Consider the following 18,934-nt stretch of genomic DNA (forward strand, 5'->3'; position numbering starts at 1 on the left):
CTGTCAACGTGTCATTATACATCCGGTACTTCGGTTTTGTGCACCGTGACACACGTGAAAATGACGGTTTTTGGCTGACGCGCGGGGGATATATTACACGGCCTATTCACGCCACGCTAATAATGGCCGGGATTGTAATAGAAAGCCCGCGCATTTTGCCCTTGGGCTGGATCCAATCTGTTGTTGCGCCATTTAAGGCCCACTTTCGCTCGCCATTATGCCCGACGACGTTCGCCGTCATGACACAAGAACGTCATGGCCCGAGAAGAATCCGAAATTGTATCTGACGTCATCTCGTTGAACGTGATTTCATGAGATCAAATATCAGGGGATTTTGAAGATTTACATTACGCAATAACACTTTTTATCTTTATTGTTTACATAATACAATTATTTCGTTTATCTAATTATGTAAGCGTGCTTTTAGAAACAAAGGAATTTTATAAATTCAAATTCATGTTATTGACATTTTGAATCAGCTTCTAGAGAGAGAACAGCGAATGACTTATTTTCGTGCGCGATATATTTCGTCTCTTCTGCATCTAAGTCGCAAGGACGATAACGTCAATTGCTCACGTTGCGAGCAATCGAAAAAGTAATACGCGCGGTATCCAACGGCGATGCGGCCGAACGAGTCAATCGGATGAATCCAGCGGCGCGGCTCGTGCACCAGGCAGGGGGATACGAAATTAATAGTGTCTATGCGCGGGAACAAGACGAGAGCGAGGGCATTATCGTCCCTCGTTTGGGCATTGGGAGCGTGTAAAGGCATGATGCAGAGCCGGGGCGGCCGCGGTCCGGCTCAAAGCGACGATCCACCATTGCCGGACACGCCGGGGGCGCAACAGCTTGATACATCGTTACACGCTGTTCCTTCCATGTGCCCTTCTGCAACATCTCCCCCTTTTCATTCCTCTTCCCTCCCCTTCCCCCGCGCCTCTGTCTCTGTCTACCTTGACCACCGTCAGGTCCCCATCCCGCTATCTCGTTCCCTTGTATCGGTGCACCGTTGTTCCCCTGGACACCCCCTGCTCGAACTAAACCCAAAGCCGACGCCGACGCGGCGCTCTAATACGATCTCACGATGGACGGCACCGTGCGAGCTGTAAAGCTCGGTTTACACCGAGACACCGAGCCAAGGCAGCCGCCTACGCGACCGAGCCGGTCTTTAAATCGCGCCCATGCCGCGCCGGTGCATCGCGTAAAAGCCGGTGCCCGCGTTATACACTTTGCACCAAGATCGAATCGAGAAAGTCAGAGGATTCATCTTACGCCGCACGACATTTTATTTTTAAATAATTTAATATTTTGTGTATATTAAAGATTATGCGATTTTAAAGGGCTACAAACATCACTATACTACGTGTGCAATATTATGCGCATGAGATTATTTTCTTTTTACCTCTTGGGACAAAGTACGATTGCATAACGTACCGAGACGTACGTGCGTGACTATACGTAGAAGAATTTTTCGGTAGCGAAGAATGTTGTGCGTAGAACCGGTTGCCCAAGAACGCGAACCCTCATCGAACGGTAGTCACGAGACGCGAGATATTATGAGAGAAAGGAAGAGAAAGAGAAAAGAGACACGCGAGCGGAACGGTGACACGAGCACGTATCTATCCAGGAAATATACGAGACAAGGAATGACTGCCGCGAAGTTAAAGGCGATCGCACACAGAACTATCCGCGAGTCGCAGCAGAAAATTGCGAGAAGTGAGACGATAAAGGAATCTACTCGGGTGGAACTATGATATTCTCATCATTAATTGTTATGCATTTTACGTTTTTTTTTTCAATTTTAATATTAATCAGTCGACTGGGAAAATAAATTTTATCTCCTTCAATCGCGCGTAAATTAAGGTGCCACTTAAAGTATATTTGAAATTTCAAACGTCCGAATTGTACCTACTTAATTTTTAAAACTGATAAATTATTTTATATTATAACGTTGCGTGATAAATAATAAATATATGCGATGACGACGTGTGTAATAATTGGCGATCGCCAATCTCGGCGATTTAAAAATGCGTTTGAAGAGCGAGCTGCGGACGCGAGGAATTATAAATTCCCGGACATCGAGTAACAGAGATGTAGCCGATAGGATACATCGCCAAGCCTGGGGTCAAGATGGAGCACGCGCGCGGAGTTATGTGAACACGACTTTAAAGCGCCCAGGGTCGCAGGGACATCGAAGACGTGCCGCTGCTCGCTGCTTTATGGAGGCATCAATTACTTTAATATTCGCGGCCGTAACACCCCGGTGCAAACGTGCACGCGCGCCACGCCGCCGCTGCATAGTCGGCGCGCTATTGCGGGTCGCGGTAGGTGTCAGCGGTCGTAAAGTCAGCGGCGCGGCCGAATGGCGCTTTCGAGCATCCTCGAGCTGCTTTTCGTAGCAGTAATCGGTGCGATACGTGGAACACCGGTCGAATTAACGTTTACCACGGCAAGGAGAAAGAGAAAAGCGCGCGTTTAACGGCGCAATAATCGTACCCTCGTTATGGAAATCGCGCTCGAATTTACCGAGGTTCATACGTAAGGACTTATTACAGGCGCAAAAAAGACGCAGCCGAGATCTCAGATGCCCGGCGCGTCAAGCGGTGAAAGAGGCAAGGAGAGCCTATATATCCCAGGCAAATTCTATTCTGTTCTCAGTTCTCACGGAAAGGACACGTGTTTCGGCGTCGACACGCCCGTGACGATGCCGATTTCGTGCGTCGTGGGTATACCGATATTATCGATTCACGGCGATCATCGTAATTGCAGCGTTCGACCTCGGCCGAGCGCGGAACGATGATGAATGGGTGTCGTTGAATGGCGGAAGAGAAAAGAGATCGGCTCTCGGAATTACGAAAGCCGGGGAACGGCGCTCTAATGCAAATTGCGACTCACGGCGGCGGCAGCGGTGGCGGCGGCAGCGGCGGCGGCGGCGGCAGCGGCGGCGGCGGTGTTTAATCGATCGTTTGAGCGTACACTCTGAGGTCAAGACTGGACGCTCATTGAAGCGACGTTGAGTGGTGTCGTCGGGGTCGGTCAACAAGAAGCGTATCTATCTCCTCTGAGCGGCGTCAATTACTTTAATGGCAGGCGATCATAATGCCTTGCGATAGCCGAGCTCTCGCGAGAGCCAGTGTCAGTGCTTATAATACGTAGCGACGGCCAATAAGCGGCCATTCCAAGAGTGTCTCTTTGTAACGTACTTGCGAGGTCGTAACGTATCGTCACGATTATAATGAGGCTGGCCGCTCGAGCTCGCGTATATATCCAAGCGGTAAAGCCGTAATGAAGAGGGCCGAGGGACAACGTCATTGTAATAATTTTGTTTCACTTGCGCCGATAATGCTATAAATTTTTATGTCCCATAAAAACATGCAATTATCATATTCTTGCATTTTTAGTTGATACTTATCAATCTGGAATCTCTCTTCGTCAAACTATGCCCCGAGCCGCACAGCCGTAATCTTAGCTGAACGTAGCGGTGTATATATCCACAATACTTACGTCGCTGGGAGCAATTACTAATGATACGTAATGCTAATCAAAGCCAATCAAAGCGTCGGGCATGTCACAGAGATGCGCGGATAGAGGATAATAAGCACGTGACAGTAAATGTCAACTAAAGATGTTTCATAACAGACGAATATTCACGCACACAAATTGATGTTTATTTTGCAACGTTGTATTAGCTTCGTTCAGACCTTTGACTAGATATTTATGGATTGCTAGTGGCTACAGATCTGCGTCTCACGAGCGTCGTATTACGACGATAGGAAAACACGTATATAGGTATTTCTATTTTATGTTCATACGATTTAATTGGGAACACAAGTCAAAAATTTGATGTTAAATATATTAATTGTAAATCTAATGCAGATTTTATAAGTGGCTTAGAATTATATCGATAATTCATAGTTACATTCAAAGGTCAAGATAGTGTATCGCACATACATAAAATTAAAATTTAACTACTTTGTAAAGAAGATATTTTTTCAGCCATTATTATTATCTCGACATTATAGCTGTCAAATTAAAATTTAATTAATTATTATATGTAATGAAAAAGACATTTATACTTTTCGTTGAATTAACATTATGACATACCTATCTCGGTCATCAAACTGGGAGACACTTTGTGTTCGTCGAGACGATGGAGGGGCGATTCAAAATGAGTCATGAGAAACTGTTCCCGACAATATATTATATTATATATAGATATTGCTAACGAATGCAACATTGTCCCTCCGGCGAATGGTCATACACAGTTTATGTTAAGTATTAACACAGTGCGCTCTCGCGGATTTCGTATCCCGCATGGAAACACGCAGGTGCGCCACGATATCAATGCACTCTATTAATCGTAGAGAAAAATTGTATGTATATTCCCCACCCGATTCCACGATGCTTATGACATTTACGAAGTCTCACCGCGATCGACGGCGCAAGAAAACGATATTACGTAATCGAGAAAAGAGTTCTCTCTCTCTCTCTCTCTATCTATCTATCTATCTATCTATCTCTCTCTCTCCTTCTGCCACTATACGATAAAGAATTAGCGCGTATCATTCTCTGTTGGTTTACGTCGACAGGCTGAGTTGAAAATGCACGCGGTTCTCTCAGTCGGTCGCGGCACGCGAGCAGAACTTAATTAAGCCGCGGCTTTTAGGTCGCGCGAGAGCGGGAGATTATGGGAGCGCGATTAAGAATGAGAAACGCGATATCGCGTTACGGTCGACCGGTTAAAAATTATCGGCCTTTTGCTATGTAAGTATAATCACGTATTTTATTGCGGAAAAAGAAACTGATTATTAAAAATCAACCGTTTGACCAAGAGTTTCATTAAATAGGAGAAAGCTACAGATTTGTTACTGTATAATTAATTAATTACCTTTTTACCTAGCTGACATTAATAATTATTATCAAAATACAGGAAACTGTAGTAAGAAGAGAGAACAGGGGAAGGAAGAGGAATTTTGGAATCCACCTTTCAACACAATACTGGCTGTCATAGTCCCCATATTCCTATTAAAGAACGGGACATCAGCCGTCGACAGCCGCACGATAGGGCGCGTGCACGCCGAAACCGCAGGCCCGCAGCCGCACGCTAATTATTTATTCTTCGTTATGCCCTCCTTCTGACTGGGGTGACGATTCTCTCCCTCCGATTATGGTTTGCGATCTGTCTGGTTTCCATAATCGTTTGCGGGTATCACATTGCGTTCTATCGTTTCCACCGGCCGAGATTTCTTTTCTTTCACTCTCCATTCCGTCGATTTAATGATATTAATACATATTTCGACACATTAGTAGTAATACTATTAATCTCAAATTTTATCGATTTAAGAGATGGCAAATGTGGATATAACGGATTGTTCTATATTACGCGTTAGAATTACTTTCGGAAATTCAATAGCGCCCACATCGAAGGAAAGATGAAAAATAGGGGCAATCAGAAGACACCGCAAGAAATGAAACAAGATATCCGTTAAGCATCAACGAGGATACGAGTAGTTAAATACCCGCCATTAATTATTCATACGCTGCAACAAAGTGACACGCGTAACGCACACACGCGTGATTGCACTTCGAGCAATCGGCGACGTACAGGCTCGTTCGTACAAGTGCGTCTATTTCTTGTCATTGAAATGCCGTTTATTTTGCAATGATAACTAGCTACTTATACGAGCACGCTTTTTTCATTGCATATCGACTATCGTTAAATGGACAGACGTAAGAGCATATACAAAGCCAAGTACACATGTATGTATATCCACGCAGGATATAAACACACACGTGAGTGCTATACCTAGAACGGGCTTATATATATCGAAGTCCCCGCGCTCCGCGCTTCATAGGCGGTACTTAAACGGGTTTATGATCCAGAAAACTCGAGCGCCGGGCAACATTCCGAGGAGATTCCCCGGGCCATCGTTACAGAACGCGGGGGCCCGTAACGCGCGCTCGAAGTGAGGCCCGATGGCGAACAACAAACGCCGTTGTCTAGCGTGTTTGTCGATGATGAAAAGCGTGGCGTGGCATGGTATGGCGTGGCGCATTCGGGTGCCCGACGACGGGGCTCGTTTCCTCGACGATACGAGACGAATCGGCGCGCGGGGGCCCGGGCCCGTCGCAGCCGCAGCGCCATGTGTTGCGCTCAATTGGACGCCCTTCAGGTAGAAAAACGCATCGGCGTGTCCGGCTCTCGCGCACGCATCTGGCGAGCGGAACCGCTTCGGGGCCCCATCGACATGGAGGCGTGCAAACGTATTCCTTTCTTTTCCACGAGGTCCTACTTCTCGCTGGGCCCTTCCCCGCGCCCCCTTTTATTTCCATTTATATGCCCGTCCGCAACGCGTGATCGCGCGACTCGTTACTCGCAAATTGACGCGGTTTCGCGTTTAAACGTGATGTATAGACCGTGTCGGCAGGTTATATTTAACGATTGATGAACGACAAACGCAAAAAATGCGGTCACTTAAACTGCGCGATCTGCATTCGTGCCACGCGACGCTACGGATGAGTTCGCGCGTGCGAATGCGGATGCCCCCTCTGGGTGCAGCTTCTTGTGCGAGTTTTTGCATCCGTGATACCTCTCGGAATATCTAACGTTGTGTCGCAGCACGTATTTTGTACTTTATAAGAATGTCATTTTATATAATTAACGTCCTCTTGTAAATTCTTATAAATTAAATTTCAAATTTTGAACAGTATTATTTTATATATTTTCCATTTCTTATCATTTTTTTGCCTTTATTATTACATCTATAAATAAACGTTGCGTGTCTTTAAATTATACATACATGTATACATTGACAATGTCACACGCAGCGGTATGTGAAATGATGTAAGTTTTTGCTGCTAAGATAATAGTAAGTGATTCACGAGTGAAAATTACTCCATAATATTTCATGAAAACTACTTATTACACTAGTTTTTTTCTTCGCGAATATGATCGTATGGATTATAGCACGATTATAACACTATGTGTAATTACATTTTAACATATACGTTATAAGAAACATTTATTCTTAGAACACTATCTTGAAATAAACATCAACTATCATCGATGTCACCTTATGTAGGTTCGTGTGACGAGGCAAATATAGGATATATAATATTATATTAATAATTACAAAACACATGACGCGTGTGAAAAATTGCGTTGAAAGAGCGATCAAAATCAGCATTTCCTTTACCTAATAATGTTATCGAATCTTCTAATCCTAGAACGCGCAACAATCTTTTTTGAAACAATAGTTTAGATTTTAGAAACGAAACTGAGTTTCATTCTCGGAAAAGAATTGACGTTTGTCGCGTGAGAAATGTCCCGTAGCTATCGCGACGTGCCGATCGCTTCGCAAGAGACCCGCAGGTGCGCGCGGTTTCCCGGTCGCGAAATTTATAGACTGATTCGCGCCTTCGGGTTCGCGAGCCGGCGCGACTTCGTCGTAAGATCTGGAGCGCGCACGTATAGGAAGAGCAGAGCCGAAGGGAATCGGCTTCGATTCAATGCCCTTATTCGTTGCGGTCGTACGTTACGGAGCGTTATCTCGATACAGGTGCGTACCCGCGGAAGACGAACGCGGATCGTTACGCGGGACGAAACGGTATGCAGATGAGTTTGCTGCAGCGGTACCATGCGAAGCACTTTTGGCTCCGGATGCCGTAAATGCGACGATAGACTCGATCGTCGTGCTTAGCCGGTCGCCCCGTTTTTGGAACGAACGCCGATCGCGCCGATTATACAGAATGCCAGCGCACGCGTTTCTGGAGGTCGTGAATCGTTTCGTTGCAAGTACGTCCAGATGCATTCCAGTTGAATGGAATGAAGAGCTTCGTATGGGAACTAGGTAGTTGTACCATCGATAAAAAGAGAGAATTAATCGTTTCTAAAATTATAATTAGTGGATTGTTAAAGTAATTATTATTTTGTTGTTATCGTTGTTCGTGTTATCTGCGTCAATTTTGTCAAACTCATCCTTCCAATTATAGATATTATAATAAATTGAAGGTCAGGTTTTCGTTAACAGAAAACTTGAGAAACTTGCTTGTCACAAGTTTTATAATGATTAATTGATATGTTTCAGTTATTCTATTAAATACACTGACACAATTACACTTTAAATTACATTTCCGATAAAGTGAATTTAATTATAATTAAATAAAAGACAATTTTGTAATTGATTTCATTGCTCATATACCGACAAAAAAGTCGATTGTGATAAATGCATGTCAAAATTGAAAGTAAATGCATTGAAAATTACGATACAAATTAAGATTGCCAAGCGAAGCAGGCACTCCGCACAGAAACGTTTCACCAGCGTGATACCCAAGCTAATGCATTTCTCATACTTTCCGCGAGCGCGAACAAGCGATAGATCTCGCGGAGTGAGTCACGCCTAGCCGATCGACGCTGATTCGTACAATCGCTGATAAGGTCGGCTCGTGAAACTCTTTAAGCGTTAAAAGCGTTAAAAAGAGTTCTCCACAGATACACCGAGTCGTGCAAATGCGAGCGCTCGTTCGGATCGGTTGTTATTACGCGTAGAACCTGACGTTTCACGAGAGAGCCACCAGTTGAATCATTCTCACGTCATAAATTTGGAAACGCGACGGAAATATCATAAATCGAAAGAACTGGACGAGACGAGAGGTGGCACGTGCGCGTTTAATCTCCGGCCCTCGTCGAAAACTGCGAGGCAGAATCGGCAAGTTCGACGAGTTAATCGTCGCTCCGCAAATTAATGCGGCCGCTTAACTGAAATTTCGAACGATATTTAGCCCCGCCGGCTCGCTTCGCTCACTCTGGCCGGCGATAAATTATAAGAAGCGGCGGATTACGTCATAATGGACGCCGAGCACGCGCATCTGTTTTACGAGCGCGGCGTTACGGTAATCGTCGAGCGAACCGACCCATCCGCCATCGCCACCGCCCGCGTTTCCCGCTTATAATCGGCCGAACTCTCAATGAGTTCTGTATCACTCTACCGGCTCATGGAAGAGACGAGGGGGGGAGGGAAGTTCCCTTCCAAGGGACGGTGCACGCCGGAGTCCTCCCCTGAGGGGCAAAACCGCGGTGCGTATAATCACTGTAATTTCGGCCAGGGCGCAATTTTTGTCCAGGCCGATCGCGACGTCTCGTCCGATTTTATATTAAGCCCTTCATCTCGGCCCGGTAATTTCAATCGAAGTACTGTACAATGTCGTACGGAAGCAAAATCGTGGGAAGCGAAAGCTGGTAAGACATCACCTTTAATTTTTCTTTAAGCCTTCCGTTATAGAAGACGTGATCAAATTACGTCAAGAGAAACGGATTTCTGATGTACTTTAATTATAGATAAATAATTTTTATTGCCATTCCGTGTATTATTATCTTCACTTTATTCTCACACTTATATATTCATAGATAAATATATTTATCATAGATAAATGTGTATACAAATTGCGAAAGTTACTTACTTGACATCAACATATGTTATTTCGTCACTTCCCTTTGTTGGTAGAAGAATCAGCGACCTCGTTAAAACGTTAACGAGAAATAAAAACAATTTTGTTTATACTTCTAGACACATCGATATACTTAAGATATGATAGATGTAACAGCGATTGGCTGTCATAAAATTGAAAAAGATTAATGTAAGTGTAACCTCACGCTGCTCTTTGCAGGTCGCGTAACGATAACACGGTGTGACGAGCTAATTGCGGTAGATTTCGCGTTACGTAGCACTTTCTTACCCTCGACATGCACTTTTTTTGCTTATGAACGCACCCTTTCTCTGCATGTCATACTCGTGATACTTTCAACGATCTAATTTTTTATCGGCAAGAATATTGCCATTCGAAAGACTGAATTTTTAAACTTGAAAACCGAAATGAAAAAAATTATTATTTCTTCTTAATTATGTAGAAGCCAAGCAAGATATGAATCGATTACTGGAAATGCAATATACATACATATATATAAGCTTATTATATATATGCATAAATTTAAATATGATTTTTATAATCATAATCAACTTATATACAGAATTTAAAATCATTAAATAATAAAACTTAACAAATAATATATGTTCTTCCTAGTTTATAATTTATCGTTCAATATGTAATTTAATTTAGTAATATTTAGGTAATTTTTCGTTACTTATACGCTTTAGTTTTTGCTCGAGTCAAGATTTTGTGTTTTAGATCGAAACATACTATCAATTATTATTTATTCCATCCCTGATAAACGCGTTCGTATAATATTGAATACGAATTGACCTCGTCTATAATGTAGGACGGATTAAGAAATTTTGACGATTTACGATCGGGCACGGTAATGCGTCGCTCGCACGAAATGGGATATGGGAGATGCAGCATACTGGTTGCGTGTTCGGAAATTTCACGCGCCTCTCGGCGATGATTCGTACGCGCGCCGGCGGGCGAAAAATAAAATTTCTGCTGCCGCCTACGTCGTCGTATCGATACGCGATACTATCGCCATTCTCCGATTACCGATTTTATCGAGTCTCAATAAGATCGCGCGCGATCGCGCCGAACGCGATATTCTCGCTTTCGTCATGGAGGTATTGTTCCCTCGCTAAGTGCCATATCGTTCCGTATAATCGCGTAATCCAATACGAAATACACATAACTAAAACGCATCGATCAAAGCGCGATTTCTCGTTTTGCAATCTCGAAAAGAATGCGCAATGTAATTTCAAGAGCTTTTAAATGATAATATGAGATTGCGGATTATTATACGCGAGACAACTTAACAATCTTTAACAGTCATGACCTCAAGAGACAAGAATAACCCTCTTTATGAATGCCGTTGATTACTACAGATATAAAAAGTGTGTATTCTAAAACGAGTATAAAAAGATAATAAGAGAGTATACGAGTGCGTTGTATTATTTATAACACACATACACAAATATTTATAACACACACATAGATATCGCCATGTGGAGTTTATTCTAGCAAGAACAATTTAATTATTACGTTATACGATCTAATTTAGACTTTATATTCCGAACGACTGGATTTTCGCTTTCACAGAGAGAGGACCGAATCTATCATCAAACAAAAATGTTCAAAAATGAGAGAAATTTCTAAGTGATCGTTCGATGTGAGGAAAAAAGATTGGAAGGAAGCAAACTCACGGGCATCGGTGGATGAAGCCCGCGGAACGCGGAGCTGCTCCACTTGCGCTGTCTGGCCGGGTGATAGTGGCCGCTTCTGCTGTACGCGCTGTTGTTCTGATGATTGCCATACGAGCGCATGGTGGGCCGGAAACCCGGATACGGCACGCCGTGCTGGAAGTCGCCGGCATCGAAGCGATGATGATGGGACTCGTGTAGGAAGCCGTCGTTGTGGATCGGTGGCAATCTGCCGTAGGCAGCGGCAGCAGCGGCAGCGGCGGCAGCCGCGTGTCGATCGACGTGCGTCGTCTGCTCGTGGCGATCGCCGATCTTGCCGATCGGCCCGTCCGGCGACGGACGTCCGGTCGGGAACGACGCCGGCATCATGGCCGGATGATGATGCCCGTAAAAAGGAGGGAAGCCGAAAGAATTGGGCAGTCCCACGGGACGGTATCCCTGATGAGGCGGCGGCGGTGGCGGCGCCGATACTGGCGGCGGCTGTCCGGGAGCGTCCAGAACGTATCCCGGCTTCTTGTCGCCGTAGTGATAACCGTCGTTGCTCGGCTGCTGCCGCAGATAATCCTCCCGGGGTTCACCTTTGACCTCGACGCCGGCCTCCGTGGGCTCGGGCATCTCGACTTTAACCCTCACACCGTCGTTCCTGTCTACGCCGGGTTCGCTCTTGATCGCGAAACCGACCGGCGATCTCGCCGTGGGACTCGTCGTACCGGAGTCCTCGTCGCAGCCACCTACGCTGGCCTGCTGCATTCTCGGGAGGTTCACGCCGACTCGACACCGCGGCGGCGTTCCTCGCACGATCGTGACGGCGTCATCGTCCTGCGAATTGATGATACGGTCGTCGTCGGGCTGCAATTGTCGGGCGAAAAAATCGACTGTTGATTAACTGCGAGATTGCGCGAGCACGGCCAAGCGGAAAACACTGTCGTGGACAAATGATAGTGGGATCGGATGCGCATTATTTAATTGCGAAAGTTACTTGAATCCCTGGAATGGTCCAGCTTTTCCGCGAATCGGAAAGGAACGGGTTAGGAGGATAGAAGCGTTCTCTCTTGCTGCGAGAATTCCGTCAGAGCGTCGCATTCGGCGCGAGGAACGCATTCGGCGCGCGCTGTAAACGCATAGCTGACGTATAATCCTCCGGAGCATTCGTGATCGTCTTAGTCCCACATCGTGGGATTTCCCGATGCGATTCCGCGTGGAAATCCTCACACACGTACACGCACACGCGTGCGAGTCCGTCAGAACAGGCGTCGTCCGCTCGCGGACGACACATTCGCTTCACGGTGGGAAGCGTGGGTCGGTCGCGCTGGATTTCGGTCGCGTGGAGGGGGGAGAACGAAGGGAGGGCAAGGGCGGCGTGACAGTTTCCGCGTCACGTGTCCACCGACCTTAGGCCCCGCCTACGACTTCGATTTTCCCTAACGAGCCGGATCGTTACGAATGGCCCTTCCGAATTCGTCATTCATCGCTCAAGCCGAATCGCCGAACAATCGCGCGGGGACGCAAAGGGGAGGGGGGAAGGCGGGAGTCCTGTTCCTCTCAATCGCGAGAACGCTACGATCGAGGGAGAAGCGAAAACAAGTGTCACTTCACTCGGGAGCTCCGATTTCTCGTGCGGTCACCCGCGTCACTCCTCTCTCTCCCGCCGCTGCCACCCTCGCTTGCCCACCACCTTCTCTGCCTCCTCCTCCACCACTTCCTCCTCCTCCTCCTCCTTCCCCGCTTCCTCCGTCCTCCCTCTCCTCTTCTGCGACAAACCGCCGAGCGTGAAGCACCACGCGAACACCGGACGCGCGATTGGCGCGTTTTCTTGCCGCTACCGCCGCCGTCGTCGCCGCAGCCGCGAGAACTCTTTACGGTACACTGCCTCGAGAACGCATCGCGAGTCTCCCGCGCGGAACCACGTCAAGTACCGGACCGGGACGGCTTCGTGCGATATGCGTGTACGTTCGCGTGCGCTTTCCGCCGGCTCGCACACAGGACACGTATAGGGCACCAACGGTCGTCGTATCGTCGTCGACGTCGACGTCGTCGTCGTTGTCGTCGTCGTCGTCTTCGTCGTCGTCGTCGTCGTCGTCGTCCTTATCGTCGTGGTCACGAGCACCCGCCCGATATTATCACGAAGGCGACGAGAGAAGCTGTCGGCCGGCGCGAAACACGCAGCGGGGCCCGATACGCAGAGGAAGGCCGGCGGCCTCGGTCGAGCTGATCGCGTACGTACGAGTTTCGTTCCACGCAGCGTGAAACTCTTGGTGGAGGTGCGCGGCGCGCGGCGGCCACCACCAGTCGACGGGAGCACACGAAGCCACCCGAATACGGCCGAGAGAGCTTCGATATATCTCTCTACCTACAGAGTATTCCGGCCGCCTCCTGCCTTCTGCGAGCGAACACCGCCGCCACCGCCGCCACCGACCGACCGACAGACCCACGAAGTGGGTTCACCTTTTGTGAGGCCGTCGGGTCCCTTGCGCTTTCGCCGATCCCGTCGAGAGCGTTGCTCCGGTAGAATCGTACTTCATCATGTCCCGAGTCTAACGAGTTCGGTTCGAGACAACTGAATCTTAAGGTCGGAACATATGGTCGGGAAAAATAAGAATGGCCTTCAAGTTCGCACGCAGTCACGCAGCTGATACATCACGCGAAATGTTGCCAGAAGAAAATCGACACTAATCTGATTTTAAAATTTGCTTGCTTTCTACATACTGATGTTTAAACTTGTTAGGAGAGTAGGGTAAATTGTTTGGCGGAATGATCACAATGATCAGAAACATGCAAATTACGTTAATTATATGGCGATGTTACATGTTACGAATTCGATGACGATAAATGTTAATAATACAGGAAACAGGCTAAAAATCGGAGCAGTCAGTGATCCCGAAAATACATTTCATTCAATTAAACCGCGGTATTGAATCCTGCAACACCGAGACGGCTGGTTATACACTAGTTTAGATATATAGGGTTCATCATCGAGTCCAGGACAGAATCGATGCAAAATTGCGTTTGCAATTTTGGTCCACGAATCTCGTGTTTCGAGGCGTACGTTCGTTACATAGCGTCAACGGAGCGTAACTCATTTGTATATCCGCAATAACTCGCATTTAATTGATCGGGTCTATACCCGACAAATTTCTTGTCCACCGAGATTGTCGGGTTCAGATTCCACGCACCTTTCCCGCAGCAATTATTTGAGAGCAATTATTTTTTTTACGCGTTGCTACTTTGTATCGGCTGCGCCAGTATAGGTAGGTACGATGAGAACCGTTGGACGTGGGTCTGCCTGTGCCCCGCCGCCGCACGATATATCAGGTTACATATCCGTTGCGTCATGTAAATTGATACCTGTACATGCTCGTACACCGATCGGGCATTTATTTAAGCCATAAATTATCGTAATGTCGATTGGACACGCTCCTAGGTACGATTTTACTAACCAGACCGTCGGTGTCGGCGTCGGCGCGGTTACGCTCGGGGCTGCGCGGAGACAATAAAACACGCGTTCGCGCTGATCGACGCGTGCTTAGGAGTCATCATATTACGCTATTACAAACAAGGAAGCCGCGCGCGCGGACGTCATTTAAATTTACGACGACGAAAGGTGGATAGAAGAAACGGAAGCGGAATTATCGCCTCTCAACGCTTGTATTTAATTGCAAATTAAATCGCCCGAACACACTTTTTGCGTGAAATAAAGCCGACGGTGACACGCGAATCGATATCAGGAATTCGAAAGCAATGAGAGCGTGAGCGCGTGAATCGCTATGGAAAGCATTTTATGTATTTTTGTAAATCTCGTAACCGGAGCTCGATATATATCTATATTTAGCTTGGAAATTAACGTAGAGAGCCACTAGTACAGCTTTATTATTATAAACCGCGCTCTCTCAAACTTCATTCAACGCGAGTGAAAAGGATTGTCCATTATCGGATAGCGGATCGTCAACGAGCGAGTTGCCGACGATGTCAAAGGTTTATGGCGAGGCACATTCCGCGGATATTCATGCACTTTTAACATTCATCCCCAGCACGCAGTACTCTCACGGCGGTTTCTTAGCTCGTATAACCGTCACGCGGATAGACTGGATAGAGATTTCCTCCGCGGGAAACGAGGCTTTTTTTTACAGGCGCCTCCGTGTTTTGTCTCGCGTGGCAGGTAAAACGACGCCGCGATGCCGCCGCAGGTATTGCGTAGAGCGGCCGTTGCGGGCTTCGCCTTTCGAGGTAGCCTACGTGCACCCATCCGTATATACCGCGTTGCCGAGACAAAAGGAGCAGGAAGGACAGAGCCGTGGGTTCCCTCTTTCCCTCTCTTTCTCTCTCTCCCTCTTTCTCCCTGTCTTTTTCGCTTGCTGCCGCCCTTTTCTCTCCTTCTTCCTCTCCTGCTTCTTCCGACACGCAGCCCGTCGATACTCGGGCTTATACGACTCGCGGGGCGAATCGATGCGTGTGTGCATGCACTCTCTTCGCAGCGGGATGACTGGTGAGAGAATTCAATTTCCGTCGTCGTTATCGTGCCTCCATCTTCAGCTCGGGCCACGCTCGGATCATCCTCGCTGATTCCTCGCTTTCCCCTCCCGTCGCTGCCGCCGCCGCCGCCGCCGCCGCTGCCTGCCGGCAGTAACGAGACAAAGCCGTCATTGCCTTCGCTTTTGCTCGCGCAAAAGCCTCGTCTCGCGACCTTTCCGTCGGATGGACCGTCGAGAGTGCGCACGTTATCGAGGGAATTCTCGATAAGGATCAGCCTAAGCGACTAGTCTGGAGCGCATGTATAATTATATCGAGCGAATCGGAATGGAGATTCACGTTCCAACACTCGATATCATATTGACGATCCATTCAGACCAGATTCGATCTAGGCTCATAATAATGCGAAAGACGATCGAAGGAAATTCCTCGATTCCCTTATTGAAACGCAACGATTAGATAGCAATCATATTTATAGGCTTCGGAGTAAGTTTCGTGAAAACAGTTGTTAAGAGAGATTGATTTTCTCGAGTTCGAGGCAAATTGATACACACTTATCTGAAGGTATTGTTTTTATACACGTTCTTATGACATTTTGCTTCTAATGTATGTACACGCGGCGTCATAAATTCTTTCCCATCTGAATAAAGGCACGTCTGATTGTAAGTCAAATAGCTATCTATTATTTGTCTCAGACGTGGTTATCTTCAGGTACACTCTTAAGCATGTGTCGGAAAGAATTTCTGACGCTGTGTGTACATTGAAGTAAAATGTCATAAGAACGTGTATAAATTCAGATAAGTGTGTATAAATTTGCCTCAAACTCGAAAATATTATTCGAGAACATCAGCGACAATGAAACTGTCAATACCGCAAGTACTAACAAACAAAAGATATCAATATGCATACGTAGTAAATCAAGTCGGGATTCCGATAAGATGATTCTATGCGTGACTGTAGATAGTAGGACTTGTTTTGACGTATATCTCGTGCAGGAATGGCCGTCATGGTCGGACGTGAGATATGCCACGCTGGACGCGATTATCGTCAGACATATCGGGATCTAAAAATCATCTGCGACATCCGCGTGTTTTCGCGGATCCTACTACCAGTCGTTACAAAATAATGCATGTCTCAACACAACCCGGAGTCGAGCCGCGCTCGGTGAAGCGATTACGTTTTACGACTGGGCGAATATAGTCCCCGTTACGCAATCGGGCCGCGCTTCCCAGCTGTCCGATCGACAGTTTAGGTAGAGACAGCCTGTTCTGGACGGGGTAGCACGAAGAACATCCAAGCGTGTAGGTCGACCGCATGAGTATATCGATCGCAGCGATCGTTACTCCTTTTACCTTTTACGTATGCGTTTTCATTGTAAACCGAGATAATACGTGAGCGAAAAATGTGTTAGCAAGTTTATTGAAATAATTGATCTCATCGACAGATAATTTTCTCTGTATATAATTAAAAAGTAAAGACAGGGAACTTGATTTGTTCCTCTTTTCTTAGTGTTTTCGCTACTCTTCAATTGTCGAATTCTCTAGTATGGAGTAATATTTTTCCTGATGACTATACACACACGATCCAAAACAGTTGTGTCGTAAAGTCAATACGGGAGTAGCGTACAGAATAAGGCATATGAACAACGATTGCAAATCGCGCGAGGAGACGTTGGCAATCGCTTCTCCCGGGTTAAGAGTGCAATGTCCCGAAGTTCCAGCGCAAACTAACGTGCGGTTACGTGATATATCTATATGGAATCGAGAGACGTGTTCGCCGGGGCGAGCGGATCTATATGTCCGTCGCGTTCGCTCGCATCAGCGCGACGCGATAGCGCGTACACGCCCAACCGAGGCGAGCCGATCAATCCTCGGACGGACGCACCTAAGGACACCATCGCGCGGACCGCTTTCCGCTCGTTCTCGTAGCAGGAGTAGCGGCGTGCGGCTGCAGCAACGATCTCCTGCGCCGCGGCTGATTCCTGGAGAACGACGCGGGGCGTGTGTCACCAGAAACTCTGGGGACAGATCGGGCCAATGGGAAGTGGTGGAAGGCGTGGATCGCGGCGGCCACGGAGGACAGTGCGCGCGGACGACACGGACGGCAAAGTAGGGGACTCTCTCGAGGCGACACGGGAACGGTCCCCCACCGTCCCTTCCCCCGTTACCCCGCCGCCCCGTGTGGGATCACTCGGTCGCAGAGTAGTTCGGTCCGCCTGGTGGGAAAAGCGACGGAGGGGTCGTAGGAGAGGTGACCCGGCTGGTGGGGACGCCGATACACGCCCATTCTCCCGTGGTGGGGCGACGGAGAGACGGCTCGCGGGAGACCCCCCCGCTTCTCTTGCTTGCTCCACCGCCGCTCCACGACCCTGCCGGCGGCGCGTGTGGCATCTGGTGGTACAGATACGACATCGCACGGCTAACGCAGGGAGATTGCCGCCGACCAGCCGCGCGCGCTATAGCGCGGGAACCCGCTCTCGTCGATTCCGACGAAATACGTTGCGTAACGTACAGAATGGTCGCGAAGCTCGAGATACGAGACAAAGGAGTATAGTCAGTTCTCGATGTCAGATAAACTAAATCTTAAATTGAACTTTTAAACAAAGTCTCATTAAATCACAAACAAACTGAGATCTCTTATAGCTATCAATGATTGATCACATCGGAAAGTATTGATGCTTGAATGTGGAAACAAAACTGTCAGTCTTCTTAATTTTGGCCTCGGATAGACCTCATTAGGAGAAAATCCTGAGACATCCCGTATACGTCACGCAACGAAGATCGGAAAGCGGTGGAGCGCGTGTCACGGACGATTGACGGATCTCTTAATTGTGGATTTTCTCTTATCTACTGTCACCCTCTTCCTTCCGGGAAGCGCTAAGCTCGCGGATTAGTCTCTCTATCATCAACGACCCGCGTTGGACGCCCAATCTTTCTCCCCGATAGCCGCTCACTCTGAAGGCTTATTGCATCCATCGGGTACATTCCAGCGTAGGAATTCTCGACGCGGTCGACAAATATCGCTATCCGTAACTCAGAGTATTCCGCGATCCGATAGTCGAAATATCTGTCATTCTGCAGGTACTAATTACTCCTTGTATTACATTTCGTCGATTACGTATCAGATTTTGCGGTAAGTGAACGTTTCAATTAACGATTGTTAGTTCGCATTGGGGGAAATACGTTATTGCGGAATATCCGAAAATTTAGCCGACTTCAACGGCAGATGTAACAACAATAACCGTAACCGTATACGTAACGGAATGATTTATGCGGATCAATAGACAGACACTGACGCGGTTTTGTATTTCAATGCTCGTTGAAAAA

General features: G+C 47.2%; 1 protein-coding gene across 2 annotated transcripts in view; it reads right to left on the reverse strand.

Moving 5' to 3' along the window:
• The window catches only part of LOC139770392 (uncharacterized), a 240,621-nt gene extending 227,262 nt beyond the window's left edge, over positions 1-13,359 (reverse strand). For both annotated transcript variants that reach the window (XM_071702299.1, XM_071702300.1), the window contains exon 1: positions 11,145-13,359. In XM_071702299.1, the coding sequence (XP_071558400.1) occupies positions 11,145-11,891 (747 nt within the window). In that variant the 5' untranslated portion in view covers positions 11,892-13,359. The remainder of the gene's footprint in view (positions 1-11,144) is intronic.
• Positions 13,360-18,934: the final 5,575 nt, after the last annotated feature.

Source organism: Temnothorax nylanderi, unplaced genomic scaffold (genome assembly GCF_030848795.1).
Source record: "Temnothorax nylanderi isolate EJ_2023f unplaced genomic scaffold, tnyl_v1.0 TNYL_tig0029_pilon, whole genome shotgun sequence".
Lineage (NCBI taxonomy): Eukaryota > Metazoa > Arthropoda > Insecta > Hymenoptera > Formicidae > Temnothorax > Temnothorax nylanderi.